Source organism: Gallus gallus, chromosome 3 (genome assembly GCF_016699485.2).
Source record: "Gallus gallus isolate bGalGal1 chromosome 3, bGalGal1.mat.broiler.GRCg7b, whole genome shotgun sequence".
Lineage (NCBI taxonomy): Eukaryota > Metazoa > Chordata > Aves > Galliformes > Phasianidae > Gallus > Gallus gallus.
This window is the reverse complement of record NC_052534.1, coordinates 57,712,900-57,728,163: the sequence shown is the minus strand read 5'-3', so window position 1 is coordinate 57,728,163 and position 15,264 is coordinate 57,712,900. Positions and strand designations below refer to the sequence as shown.

General features: G+C 38.4%; 1 protein-coding gene across 3 annotated transcripts in view; it reads right to left on the bottom strand.

Annotated features, from left to right (window-relative positions):
* The window catches only part of ARHGAP18 (Rho GTPase activating protein 18), an 84,286-nt gene that overhangs the window by 30,928 nt on the left and 38,094 nt on the right, over window positions 1-15,264 (bottom strand). For all 3 annotated transcript variants that reach the window (XM_015284131.4, XM_419743.8, XM_040697906.2), the window contains exons 2-4: window positions 5,454-5,653; window positions 3,189-3,424; window positions 679-751 (exon numbers count right to left, since the gene is read on the bottom strand). In XM_015284131.4, coding sequence (XP_015139617.1) covers window positions 679-751; window positions 3,189-3,424; window positions 5,454-5,653 — 509 coding nt within the window. The remainder of the gene's footprint in view (window positions 1-678; window positions 752-3,188; window positions 3,425-5,453; window positions 5,654-15,264) is intronic.

Genomic DNA, 15,264 nt, shown 5'->3' with positions numbered 1-15,264 from the left:
TTGTCAAAGTCTTTCACCAAAATTCAGACTCTCAAACCAGAAACTATGGGTTCAGCCAAGGACTTCTGTTATGCTCTGTTCTACATGGCTGGGAGAGGGAGGGAGTTCTACAGGTCTTCCACAGGTACTGCACCCTTGTTGCATAATCACACTCTACTGAACACGACTCAGTCCTACATGCACAGAATACTAATTTCTTCCCATTTTCCTTGTAAAAGTAAACAACCTTTTCTTCCAGTTTTGTTTTTCTTTCACTATGAGCTGCAGACATACAGCCGGCTCTCGCCTGTGTTGTACGTTTATAGTTCATTTGTTTTTGTTCTCTTATAAGCTCATCAGTGCATATGTATACTGCTTAATTTCCTGTACTTTACAGCAGAGGTAAACCAGAATGGATAAATTAAGCATCAAGAAAGACCTAAGCATAACCTTTGAGAAGAGACTTCTCCCAGGTGATTTGATTACAAGATGATCACAAACAAGGTTTCCCAGATGGCTCAAAGGATACAACCTACAGCCACACTTAAAAACTTTATAATTGCACAAGATGGGCCAGAATAGGTTTTTCCATGAGAATTTCATTTTATTTTGCTAAAAAGTTACTTGAAATACCATTTTCTGAAGTAGATTGTGAAACAGAGAGCCTACAAACAAGAAAAAAGAGCTGTCTAGCATTACCTTTTGTTTCATCCTGCATTTCATTTTTGCTTTCAGTTGTTCTTACAGCTGAGGGTTCACTTCTATCACAGACCTAAGAAAGGAACAATAAATACAATGTAGAAGCACACCTATGTATTTCAGTCAAAAACCTTTTGCCAAAGACGAAGGAGATCTGAAATCTAAGTAATTAAGAAAGAGGTAATTATCATTCCTCCTCTTCCTAAAAAGATATGTGACTTAATTTTCCAGTTTTGTAAGGAATAAGAAAACATAGTCTTTCTACATTTCTGTGGTGCTGTACTACCCATTCCCAAGATTTCTCATATTCTATGAATTGTATTAAACTTATCATAGAAACAATGTTTCTGAACATACAGAAAACTTACATCAGTACATAGGTATATGGTTACATATACATCCACTTACTATTTTTACCTCCATATAACTTTTATGATCTTTTTTGCAACTTAGATCAACAACAAATGTTTAGCACTCTGGATTTTTAATGATATCTAATCAGCACTGTTTAAGTCCTCATTTGCTAATAACATAAATAAGAGCTTTAAAGTTTTCTCCTACCAAAACAAACTTTTATACACACTTTTTATATATATATATATATATATATATCAGAAATCTTGAGAGATAAAAGAAGACAGCATGACTACTTAGAAAATTATTAATGTTCTATGGATCAGTAGCAGCACACTGGGAATCGCACAGATAAGCAGACTTCCAACCTGTCAGAAAAGTCTAGCTTCTCTTGGCAGGAATATAGCAGGAAACTTAGCAGAAACATCACTGTCTATTGTTTAACCTTTCCTCCTGCTTGCCTCCAGATGAAGGGAGGTTACAGGACTTTCAGATACTATTATTGAACTGGGATGACCTCATACAGCTGCAGATGGCTTCAGTCCTCTTTTGTTACATAAAAAGCTTTCTAATGATGAGAGTGTATCAAAGTTAACTAGGAAGTTGTGAAAATTACCTCACGACCGGCTTTCTGTGACTGATTCAATAAATAAACCCGAGCAATGACTTCAGAATTATCTTGCTTTGGAGAAAGGTATGCAGAATAGGTTTAAGGGCATATATTTACACTATTTATTGCAATCAAAGCAAAAAGTTTAGGAGAAACTTTTTTTAAATTTCTTCTATATTTAATCCATATCTTGTTACATACATCTCACATGGCTACAATCATCTGCCTGCTTGCATTATGCCTCTTTGATATTATCAGCATCAAAACATGCAGTTTAAGAGAAGCAGAAGTCGACAGAACACTGCAACATATGATTTTCAGACATTACAACGTGTAGTTTAAACAGGAACATGAGTATTTCTTGTACTTGACCAAAATAACAAACACACTTGAAAGGGAAATTACATAGCCTTAAGTTATATGATATTTTACCTAACTTGCACTACTATTAAATCTTGTAATTTTTAGGGGTAGTCAATTCCAAATCCCAGAAATCTTTTATGGAGTTATTTCTTCTGTAACCACACACAAAGCGGAACAGTGAATGCGAAGTTCTGCCTTCAGAACATACATTTGAGCTTACAAACATCCCCCACTATGTTTCACCTTCACTGAAGATGAAAGAAGCTGCCCAGGGAGAAGAAGCAGTTAGGGCAGGGAGGAAATGAGCTCCTCTCAAAATCCACCATGCTAATGCTGTGATGGCTGCATAGCAACAGCAGGAGTGACAACCAAAGATGGGGCTGGAATCTGGTAAGCTAGTGGTATAATGCCATCCAGCCAGCACCTCCTTCCAGCTGAAAGCCTGCTTCCTTTTTGAGGAAGAGAAAGCATTTATTTCTCTGCAGAAGAGGAATTCTAATTACAGTCTCATTTTCCTCCTTCCCCTTTCCTGCACGAGGGAGAGGAGCTCTCCTGCTCAACAGCTCACAAGGGAAAACAGGAACTTTTCAGAACCCAGTAGAGCAACTTGCCACACAGTTTTTAATGACGTGCAGGGGACCAAGGAGTTACTACAGGGGTCTACATAGCCCAGCTGACAAAATTAACACCTAGCCAGAAAAAAAAAAAAAGAAAAAAAAAAAAGAGGTTAGGTTGATGTCCCTTATTTCCCTTTTTTAAAGGGAACAAACAAAGTGTCCTAGTAACACGCATTGGTCCCTATATGGCAGACCTCTCATAAAGACTGCGGGTTCTACCACTTACAAGGTGTGCCTTTGGTTGCTCTTTGGGTGTTTGTTATCATGATTTTCGTGCTCAGGTTAAAATTAAATCCAGCCAGTTTCTAATCATGGAGTGACTATTTTACTCATCCCCTTGGAGTAACATGAGGCCAGCATACATATTGCATTCTACAAACCAAAATTTCATAATCAAAGTCAAGTCCAGACCAATGCTACTCCTATAAGTGCTTAAGAATTTCCCACAGAAATCAGTGAAAAGTCAGACACGAATTTTCTAGAAATAGCTCTTTTGCATTTCTGCTGCTCTCCCCTCTCCCCCCACTCCTATCTGTCCCCAAAGAAAATGACAGCCAGGAACTTACTTTTCCCTTTGGGTCACTTTGTGGCCTGAAGATATCTCTGACATCAGGAATCTGGTGGTGTTTGTTCTTTTTCCTCAAGGTCTGTGTGACAGTCTCTACTCGTTTTTCTACTGCTGCCTTCTGGGTTCGGGTCAGCGTGGACAGGAACACCATGCTTTCTTGGGAATCACCCGTGCTCTCAGCAAACAGGTTGGACAGACCTGCCTCCTTCAGCCATTCTTCTTCCAGTTCTCCCTCTGAGCCAGGCAAAGAAAAAAGGGCATAAATACTGGCTTTCCAGTACTGTTAAACACACTGGTCTACAAGGACATGATATAGCTAGCACAGTTCACAGAGAGAAAAAAAAAATCTATGGAGATCCAAAATAAAGAACAATTCTTTGCACTTATCATCATGACTTGGAACAAAAAAAAAGTTGTTTCTGAAGTGCATCAAAAGGGTTAATATATCATATTAAGGCTTTTAAAATAGTTAACCCAAAAGAGATCACTATGGGACAATCTTTGTCACAACTGACAGCACTTTAATTAAACAGTACTCTATTTTATAAACATTACCTAGATACAAATGTATATGAGAAAGTCTGAAAGCCTCTGATCATTGATGCTTCACTGACTTTTAGTTCAGTCCTCAATTTTTTTAGCTCCTTTACTGACATGGTTCTGCCCAGTTTTCTTGATACCTTAATCCTATAGCCCTCCACTAGCTTAAATTATTGAAACACAAATGAGGCTATAGGAGTCACCTTAATGCTATTTTTAATCAGTTCTTCTGACATAGCCTCCAGACTGCTGACAGCTCATAAAATGATTGTTGCTTTAGTCTTACAGCTGGTAAGGTATCCTTTATTTACCAATTGTTACACATGAAGGAGGAGAAAGCTAGTAAGTGGTACCACCAACAGCAAAACTTCTGCTTCTGAAATAAGTTATCCCCCAGTGATAATTTCTTTTAAACACTGACACTAAGTTCTATCTGTAAAAATCTAGCTTGTACTGCTAGATTGTTACAAAAACCTATCTGAAACTTTCAAGCAACATTTCAATGTTTCAATGCCTAAAAATGCTCTTGAGTTGACATGTCAACTTCACTATTGCCTGTAGTTTCCCTCCGTGCCCCGTGCACGTCCAAGTTGGCATCTAAATTTTAATAGCATTCAGAAAATAGACACAACATTTGAAGTATGAATTTCGCAGCAGCTGTGTAGCCAAATACAAGGTCTGACAAAATTCTTGCACATTTTGGTATTAGAGCTAGCAAGGAGGTCTATGTCTATTCTCCAGAGCAGGTGTAAGAGAAGCACACCCTGTCCCCCCCCTTGCTTTGCATTTGTATGGCTGCATCTCAAGCAAGCCTGCTGCCCAGGCAGCCTGCAGGAGAGCAGCAATGTACCACATGTTCAGGAGCACTCATTCAAGCAAGGAGCTGCACATAATGCAAAGTGTGGGCACAGCAACAGCTGGTTGAGCTCATCAGCTCAGTCGAGCTGACTCACTCAGGCTTCTGCCAGCATAGAGTCAGCAGCTGGAGCTGGTGAGGAAGAAAGCTATATATAAGTAAAAAAGGAAATGGTGGGTTTTGGACTGGAGAGCCTGAAGACGTATCAGCATCAGCACACTGGTGTTAAAAAACAAAATAAAGCAAAACAAAACAAAGAGGCTCATGCATTGCAGAACAACATCCAATGCAATGGTAGAAGTTTTTTGTTTTGTTTTGTTTTTGTTTTTGGAGAGAAGAACAGAATTAATGATCTTACTTCTCTTATGTCTGATGGGACAAGAAAAATAAAGTAACTGCCCAGCTTATTCTACAATCATGCCCTCAAGAGCAATGCTTCAGTGAAACAAAAGTAGTACAATAAAACAGCCAAGATAGCTGTAAGCCTAGAATTTACTTAGTGAAGTTAAACAATTAATCACTGGCTCATCCTTGTGAGGTTTCTATCCACAAGAACTACAGTAGTGAACAACTTATACAAAGTAAACTGCAAATGAAGGTTTACGATTCTCACAGTCAGTAAGTACAGGCAACAATTTACATTTTCTGCAAGTACTGTTCAAAAGAAAAACAGCCTCTTACTTATTTCCAGTGCAATTCTCTTTCAGTGCACTATGCATCAGAGGCAAATGAATTTTCAATAATGCATGCTCAACAGAGTAACTCCTTTTTTAAGCATGTTTGATGAGTCCATGTCCTGAAATAACACTTAAAGAAAATCCGTAAATAAGTGAAATGATTATCATTCACAACAATGTTTTTCATTACCATCTGGCTCCTTTACTACAATTGCTTGTCGTTCCTCATGATTATTTCCTCTGGTTTCATGGATGTTTTCAACTTCCTTCCAAAAATCATCCAAAGACATTGCATCCAAGGAGTCCTGGGAACCTGAGCGATCAAACGACGCTCCATCTGGGATTCTCCTGGAATCATCATGGTTCATTGTATACTGGCCAGAACGGCGGCTATTAACATAAAACAAAGAGCAATTCTTCATTAGTGTTTTAAAATACATGGTATATTGACACCTGCAAAGGCAGGTAGTGATGAGCTGTGTTCAAGTATCAAAACAAACTAATGTCAACAAGTTAATTGAGATATTTAAAATTACTTTCAATATATGGAACAAATATTTTAATCTAACATCACAGAATCATAGAGTCACCAAGGTTGGAAAAGACCCACAGGATCACCCAGTCCAACCACCCACCCATCACCAATAGTTCTCACTAAACCATGTCCCTCAACACAACCTCCAAACGTTCCTTGAACACCTTCAGGGTTGGTGACTACCACCTCCCTGGACAGCCCATTCCAGTGCCTATCATCATATATATGATAAAAATGTCTGTCAATCTAGAATGACAAAGAAGAAATAACCATTCCAAGTTCTAGTAATACTAGTCACATCTAATCTCTCAATTAATGTACAATAATCAGTTCCACTAACTTCATGGTATATACATGGTATAACTTCATGCTATCTTCCTAGCACCACTGTTCATGAAGAATTTTTGAAAAGCACCTTTCATTTTGAGTAAAATCTTATAGCTTCAACATACCCCTACTATTTTCCTTTACTTTTCTGCTTCTGTTATTTTATTAATGTTTATTCTGGTATCTATGACCTTATTTATATCCGAGAGAGGACAAAGTAGAATTACTGCAGTTATAGCTTGTGAACTGCTAAGTCTAAATGTTTAATCAAGGTCATTCTTTGTTTCTTTCTATCTTGCTTCCTCTCTGACTGAACATTTACCAATTTTGTAGATTGATGTTACTAGTGTTTCATACAACCTGAAAAGTGTATTCTGCTAAGGCCTTCAAAAGCTGTATTTCATCTTAACTATAGCTACAATTAGAAAAAAAAAAAGAAAAGGAAAAAAAAACAAGCTGAAATCTCTAGCTCTAACCTTGACCCCAATAAGTCACTGGCAAAAATTACCACTAACCTAGCAACCTTAAAACATGCAAAGGTTGTTATGATGTCACTAAAGCTAAACATCATTCCTACAGTCAAATGTACCAAAAATAAAAGCCACAAACTGATTCAAAATATCATAAAGAAGAAGCAGATTGCACTATTAGTAACCTCATCTAACTTAAAAATTGACCCCACTCTGAGAGGGGGAAAACTGGACTGGATAATCTCCAGCAGTCCTTTCTAAATTAAGGAACTCCACTACACCAGCGGGAGATAGACCAGTATATCAGAATTACTTCTAGTATCAAAATATAGCAAGTCCTTAACATTTCAGGAACAGCTTCAGCTGTCTTTCACAGAACCACAGAATGGCCCGAGTTGGAAGGGACCTCAAGGATCATGAATCTCCAAACCCCCCACCATAGGCAGGGTCACCAACATCCACATTTAATACTTGGCCAGGCTGCCAGGGCCCCATCCAACCTGGCCTTGAACACCTCCAGGGACGGGGAGGTGTCTTGTTTCATGCCTGAATTTATCTCCATACTTAAAGAGTAGAGGTTAAGTTTGGGTTAAGTAATAAATATCATTTATTCCAAGAGAAAAACAAAGCAAAGATCAAGCTTTGTGGATTTATCACAAGGTAAACCCAGCAAAGTAAGTCCTTGCTACCTTTCCATTTGGCTGACTTTACAGGTTTATCTAGAACTAAAACAAATGCATCTAGTCCTTACATTTTATCTTGGGACAACTAACGCTTGTTAGCTACCCCTAAGTAAAAAAGTCATACCTTTCTCTCTGAAGATAAGTCCCTTGTGTGTCCAACTCACAGATCCTTTCACTCCACCATGTGCTTGATTCTCTGATAAGAAACACTATACGGACTTTGCCTTTAAAGGTAAAGAGCCCTATGGAAGGACAATCAGTTTCTACCCGCCCTGCCTCTCTGCTCTAAGTACAAGTTAATAAATGACAATGAATTGCCAAGCTCATATGCACCCCAACATTATTCTGGGACCTGTTGCTACACGAAAGCCCAGAAAAAAAATACATAAAGGAGCATTCAGTCCATGCACTAGTGTCAGTAATATCTTACTGTTAAAGCACAGTGCCCAATAAATACAATTTCTGCACGTAGGTAACTTGATCCTTTAACCTTTCCACACAAACACATCCTGTTTCTGACCTGTGCTGCCTGTGAACCCAACAGCAATTACTGTAAAAGGATCTTCATGGAGCTACGTTAAAAGCATCCTCAAAAGCCAGAGCAGAGATGGAATAGCCATTTTCTAAACAAATGGTGTGAGCCTTGGGAAGCAGGTTGGGCTTTCAGCCACAGCTTGGACTTCCCGCCTCACACTGCTGAAGGTGTCCAGACGAGGCTGAAAGCTCTCCACATACAGGCTCTGCACACTTGAACTGCAAGTAAAAGGAGGTCAGACTTCAGCTTATCGTCTCTCCAGCCAACCACCTGAAGCTGCTCAGCAGGTTTTCGACGGCCTTTCACCTTTGGAACAACTTGCTCCAGCTAACCAACCGCTGCTGAAATTTAACCACCATAGCACACCATGCAAAAGGTAAAGCCAACTGATCTAATACAGTAAAATGAAGCACTCTGGGGGTGCTGTAGCAAATTTAGGTGAGATAATCTGCAGCAGTCTACTGCTGTAGGCCACACGTCCATAGAAACTTTATCCCAGTCTTCCAGAAAAGAAAGCTTCTTTGCTTACCCAGATCAAACCACATCTCAAAGAACAGAAGTTTGTGTCATCAGATGCACAGCTGGCATCTGGCACAAAGACTCAAGGCCATCTTCAGGGTTCTGTGAGCATTTGCTGTACAAAAACACTCCTTTAATCCTCAGAGACTGAACTTTTCAATGGCAGATCACAGCCCTGCTTTAGCTGACCAAACATAAGCACCTTTTCTTGTACTGCTCTTTGTGGCCCAAACTTTTCATCTCTTGTTGACAAACCAGTACAGCACCTCCCAGCTCTATGCAGGCCATAATGCCACTGGGCACTGTGAAGGATGTCACTGATAGAAGCATAGAACTAAAAAAACCTCCCAAAACAAATATTCACACCAAAGCCCAGCAGGTCTATTGCAAATCCCTCCTCCAACTTTCATTTTGCATTCATGCCTAACGAAAGCCACCTATGGGGCCAATCAGCAGCACCTCAGGAACTGACAGTATCGATCATCATACCACCTGCATCCATCTCCCTGCTCCTTTATATTTACTGCTTGGTCTATCGATCCACTATCCCCAATTTCTGTTTAGACTGTAAACCCTTTCAAAGCCCTCTTTTTGTTCTACATCTTTCCACACCCACAGTTAATATTTCTATGGGCTAGGACACAAATAAGCTCACAATGAGAGAGAAAACTCCTAAAACTTCAGCTCTCGGAGCAGGTCAGATCTTACATTCACTTTGCTTAGTTCCATTTTCTTGCTTTGCATGCCCCACAAGAGAAAAATGCCAGTGAAGTGGTATTTGGAGCGCAATCTGCACAGCAGAGGTGCCAGGCATACTCATCTCTGCACGTCCAATAACCCTTGTGCATAACGAGGCACAACCAAGAAAGGGCCATTGAAGAAACTGAGCCCAACCTTGATATCATAAGGTTAGTTTTAAGGAAAAAAATAAAAAGAAAAGAAAATGTACAGCACTGGTGTTTGTTTTTATATATCTGTTGACAAGACTAAAAACATGAGACTTCTGATGTGACCTTCCACTAAATTCAATCTAAAGATGTTTAGCAAGTACCAGCTGTATATCATACAATAAAAACACATAGCTGAGAACAAGTTATAATCAAGTTTAAAAAAAAAAAAAAAAAAAAGGAAAAAAAAAAGAGAAGGGAAAAAGCCACCAATCTTAATATTAAGATACTAAAGAATCTGGAAGGAAGACACATTTTAAAAAATAATGAATCCCACATTCTCAGCAAGAGTCATAAAATAACAAGCTGGAAAAACTATCAGTAGGAAATAAACACCAGTCATTCAAAACAAACAAACAAACAACAAACCCCAACTGTTACTGTGGTTGCAGAAAGTGTCACTTCTCCAGCACATTCCTACTTCTTATAGTGTTCAGATATTTTTTTTTTTAATTTAAAATTTCAAGAACTTGAAAAGCTGTTGCTTTTCACAAGTAGCTCCAAGGAAACGTCTTTACTTCTTCCAGAAAATGTATACCACTAACAAACACAATCACTTAAATTAACACATTTAGCATTCCAGATTACTAAATCGTAAGCTTATTCTCTAACAACTTTAAAAATAAAAAAACTGCTTATTTCCATTACAGTATTAGCTAACAACACGCTCAAACCCCATTCAGTTCTATTTCCAATCACTAGTAAATAGTTCACTGTCCAAACAGCTTCACAGGAAGCAGTGCAATACTCTTCTTTCCAAATTATACAATCCATTCTGACCTCTGATACTCAGACACACAGTTTGAAGCCCATAAGATTTTTGACTGTTTATCTCAGCATAAAACTGAGCCCTTGGGTATAAAATCCACTTTTCAATATAGTCAAACATTCCCTTATTGCTGACTCCTACCAGAGTTCTCTTCTCGTCCCACTCACTGGAGATGTATTTATTTATTAGAAACACCAAGGATGTGAGACAAAGCACTCCACCTCTTCCAGAGGGCAACCATTAAAAACAATTCTTGTAATGAACGCTACTCATTATACACTTCATGGAATCATAAGGACAACATTTGCAAGGAAAGGAACCAAATTTGTATCATCTCAATGAGCATTAAGGAGCAAGATAAGCATGTTGTAGCAAGAACTTAAGAGAAGACCTATACATAAATATCTTCTTATGTCTTTCCTTTCGTGATCAAACACAGCCTTTTTCACCCTGCAAAAGAATGCGACCCTTCACATTGATCACTGTTTTATACAGTAATCAAAATATGCCTTTCCTTAAGGTTCAGTCAGCATGGTTTTTATTTCATCATTAACCACTTTATACTTCTGCAGTCATTTTATTCCCTAATTTCTTTCCTACAAAATCTGTCTGTTCCATTGCCTTTTTAACCGCTCATAACCGGTATTTGTCACCAGTAACCACGGCAGCTGAAGATCAAGCAGTTAGTAAGGTGCACCTTTGCTGGCATTTCAGATAAATCCAGTTCACAGAGAGCTAATTTTACACTTACTTCCATTCTTCTCACTTACAGAATAAGGATTATGTTGTATTTTAAAACAGTGAGTGATGAGAAAAAGATCGCGGTTATTTCTGTAGTGCTGGACTCTAATTTTGGAATTGAGTATGATCTCTCTTTCTACATCACTGTACAGGCCTAATAATTGTACAGTATCCTTATGTACTACATACATATATATGTGGATGTACAGTAGATGTGCAAATATACTAAAAGGTATGAATACTAAATGTAAGTATTTTCATGGTCAAAAAAACTAGGGAATATAAATACACAGTTAAACCAAATAGAAAAGATTAACACTGCTGAAAGTGGAGTTCCTCCAATATTATTATTACAGAAGAACTCACTGACCAGAGACCTATATACTGTATGAATATAAGCAAAAAAAAGATTCCAGTCCCTAAAATCTGACATCTTCTTCCTAAAAAAAAGAAAAAAAGGAAAAAAAAAAAAAAAAAAAGCAGCAACTGATGAAATGCAGGTGAAAAGGAGGAACAGAGAGCACTTTTCTAACCATAAACTAGTAATTTCTGTACAGTGCCCTTTTTTTCCCCCCCATTCATTTTTGACAAATTTTGGAATTTAAAATTCAGGCCTTGACTGTTCCTGATTAAAAACTGTCACAGCTATAAAAAGTGTCACAACTGGAACACGGGAAGAAACCACCTGATCACTTACTCCGTTTGACCCCAGTAAGTAGTCAGATCTTTGTGGTTAAAAAATAAATACAGCCTTTTAGCACAGCTGCCAAACAAAGCCTATAGAGGTCGTAAATGTTGTATTCAAACAGGTCAATGCAATGGTTTACCAGACAGTTTCAAAAACGTTTGCTGGTATTAAATAACATTCATCATTGAGAACAACACACAAAAAAAGCATTACATTATCAAGCAATACTTGTCAGATTACATCTGGATTATTACCATCTACTAAAGCTGTACACCAAAAATAGGGACTTGACATTCTTGGTTTTGACAGCTTCTTTAAGTAACCCTGTCCATATAACCATTGCAATTGGTGTTCTTATAGAGGCAACTTCTTGAGCGCTGTAGCCCCTTCAGATATACTCTCTGACACTACAGTAAAATAGCACCTTCCTTCCAGAGTTACAGAAAATGATTAAAACACATCTGACTACAACCATAACTCGGCAGCAACTTGTGAAATGGCCATGCAAACAGCCTCATTTCTTCCAGAGACTGCGTACATTTGGCTATTTACATGACAGCTCTTAGAATTGCAGCCATACCTTCACTGATACTGGTCTCACTGTCAGTGAGCATCACACACATGGTTAGAGTTAATAACCTGATAAACCAGACACACAAAGGCAGTGAGGGAAGAAAAAAGAAGGGTGGGGATTTGGCTTGGAGAGGTGAAGCACGCTATTCAAATTCATGGTGCAAATGTGTGATACAAATAAGAATAATAGTCAGATCTCTGGAGTCTTTCCCATAGACCACTGATCTTTAAAGATCAGTATCTGAGCGATCAGCAAGGCGGATAACAAGAAGCAGATTTGTTGTGTGTTTCTGACTCCAGCACTGTGGCTATAAATAGAGCAGCTCTCTCAAAACAGTGTTATCTTGTTGACAGAGGAGTTACAAAGTCAAGAGTGATTCAAGCAGTAATTTTAAGTTTGTACAAAGGCTAACCAGATGTAAACAACTAAAAAATGCCAATGGATATCATGCTCATTTTGAAAACTATTTACTGAACAATCTTAAATATAAATACAGGACTTCCTTTCCAATCTAAACAAACAATGAGAAAGATAAGGAGAAAGAAACAATGTGGTCTCCTGTCCCCCTTTTCATCCTGAGGGCTGCACTACCGAAGCCAGGGACTAGGCAAAGCTTCAAAACCCAAAGCTTCCCCATTCTTCTCCTTTCAGGAAGCCAAGAAGCACTGCAGGGTACAAAGCCTTCTTAGCCGAATTAACCAAAAAAGCCTTAATCCAGCAGCTGGGGCACCTGCCTGGCTGGAGCTCCCTGCTCTTGGTTGGGACACCAGTCTTAGGAATGACCTGCAGCTCTTCCCACAGCCACTGCAACCTACCTAAGAGACATCCTGATCCTTCACAGTTTCAAGGCAGAGCTACAGCCCAAAGATCAGGCATGAGGATAATGAAAGACCTCAATTCCAAAGATTCTCTTTATTTTAATTGGTTTCAACCTAATCTTAAAGAAAATTCTTCCTGTTTCACTTGTCCTTTGCCAAGTATTGAGAGCTTTGCAGTGCAGCTTTGAGCATAATTCAAAGTCCTCTGTCAAAGAAGTATCAAATTGTAACGGATATGCCCATCAAAGCAGGTTGTTCCAAAGTAGCTGTATTTTACATAAAGCCATGGAGCACTGACACTACCTAAGTTTAAAAAAAAAAGACAAAAAAAAAAAAGTCTTCAATGCTTCATATGGTTCAACATGTATTAAAAAGATTCTTTCTACTACACAGAAAGCTAAAACCTCCTGGCAAGCAGAAGTCCCTTTCTCCAGCTTTCATGAGCAGCAGGTAACCCTTCAGCAATACCTAATGAGATCCAAGTCTGGAAATTTGACGTCTACAACAATGCACAGATATTTCTTGCCCCTTTTAAAGTATTCTGTAACTTTTAGAAGGTACCACAGAAACTTCAGACTGAGCTTGAATTCTGCTTTTCTTGTACCTCTTAAATCTTGTCATTCACTGCAACAACTGTATCCTTTCTACCTTTTCTAATATTTATTCTTTCTGTGACTGCAGACTCTTCTGCAATACAAATCCTAGCAGTTTTGGTGAAATGACACACTCCTTTTTTCACAACTGAAATGTTTTCTTATAGCTATTTTATGACCTTATGGGACATTCTGAATGTCAGCTGCAATCAAACTTGCCCAAATCCCCCTTAACACCCAAAGTGAAGTAAGAAATGAGGAAAGTTCTGTTCTCCTTCCAAATAGCACATACAGTGACTGCAAAGACGGTGTAAAACACTGCTAACTTTCTCAGTGAGCATAAAAAGTGCTGAGCAAGGAGAATCAGGTCTTTTAGAGCTTCTTGTAGTACCATCATCTGAGGTGAATACCTAGAGTTAAAAACAACCAAACAAAGGCTGGCATTTTAAACACCTCCATGAATAATAAAAGAAAAATAGGGCAAAGTTAGGACTGCCAGGTTACAGGTCTTATATTTATATATATATATGTATGTATATGTATATGTGTGTGTGTGTGTATATATATATATATATACACATACATACACACATTATTATGACTACTCTGCTTTCAGTCGCATCCTTATTACTATTTACATAAGATTTTTACCCTAGTGAACATGAGCTTTCACTCTCCTTTCCCAACCCTTAATTGCAGAAAATAGGAAAGAAACTATGGCAATGACCAAGAATATTACATTTAATGCTTATTCCATAACACCAGAGATAGGTGATCCCAGATACAATGACAAAAGCTAATCTATCTGAAACATTTATTTTGCACTTCTAAGAAGGTTAAAATACTTCATGGCATTTCCTTTAATAGGACATCTTGCTCCTACAGAGTCATTTAGACTCCACCTATTTTCTACTCGTGATTCAGTAAATTATAATTATAGTGAGCTGATACGCATACACACCCCATCTAAAAAGGTGTTACAGATCACTGCCTTCTATGTACGTATACATGAGATAATTTATTAGCCAGAACATGCAGCTCTGGGCAGCCTGGTCCAGTGGTTGGTGACCCTGCCCACCACAGGGGTGTTGAAACTAGATGATCTTTGAGGTCCATTTCAACCCAGGCCGTTCTATGATTCTATGATTTCCAAAGTTACTTGATATAACAGTCTAGATTGTTTAAGAATAAACATGATCTTGTTTCACTCTCCAAAACAGGAGAACTAGAATTCAGGATCAACAACCACAGCCGTGAAGCCTGTACCCCCCAAACTGACTGCACTAGTTGCATTTCCTTGTTTTTGGGGTGCCTGCTGCATTCCAGTGTCTCTGCTGTTAAAAACTCTCAGTGCTTTTAGTAAAAGATGAGCCTCACGGTACCCAGTTTTGGAGCTTTAAGTAAAAAGGATCATGTATTAACAGACTTGCAATATTATCACTATCAGCTTAACTGAGAAGTAGTATCAGTAGAATTTTTTTTGCTTTTGCTTCTGCTTTGACAAAATGAGACAGACTGTATTGTCTCAGGTTCTGCCACTCTAAACCTCTTAATTCTCATACTACTCGAATTAAGGCTCTGATAGACTTTGAAAATGTAATCCTATTGTTTGCCCATACATAGAAAATTTTTGTTCAAAAGCATATATTTTAAAAAGGAAAATAACAATTGCTGGAAATCCAAATCCACCAGAGAGGAAAACAAGCAGATGAGGGCAGAGGAGTGACCACTACATATACAGTCACACCACTGGCACCATTTTAGAAGCACTTCAGCAACTCATGAGCACTTTCAGAGGAGCT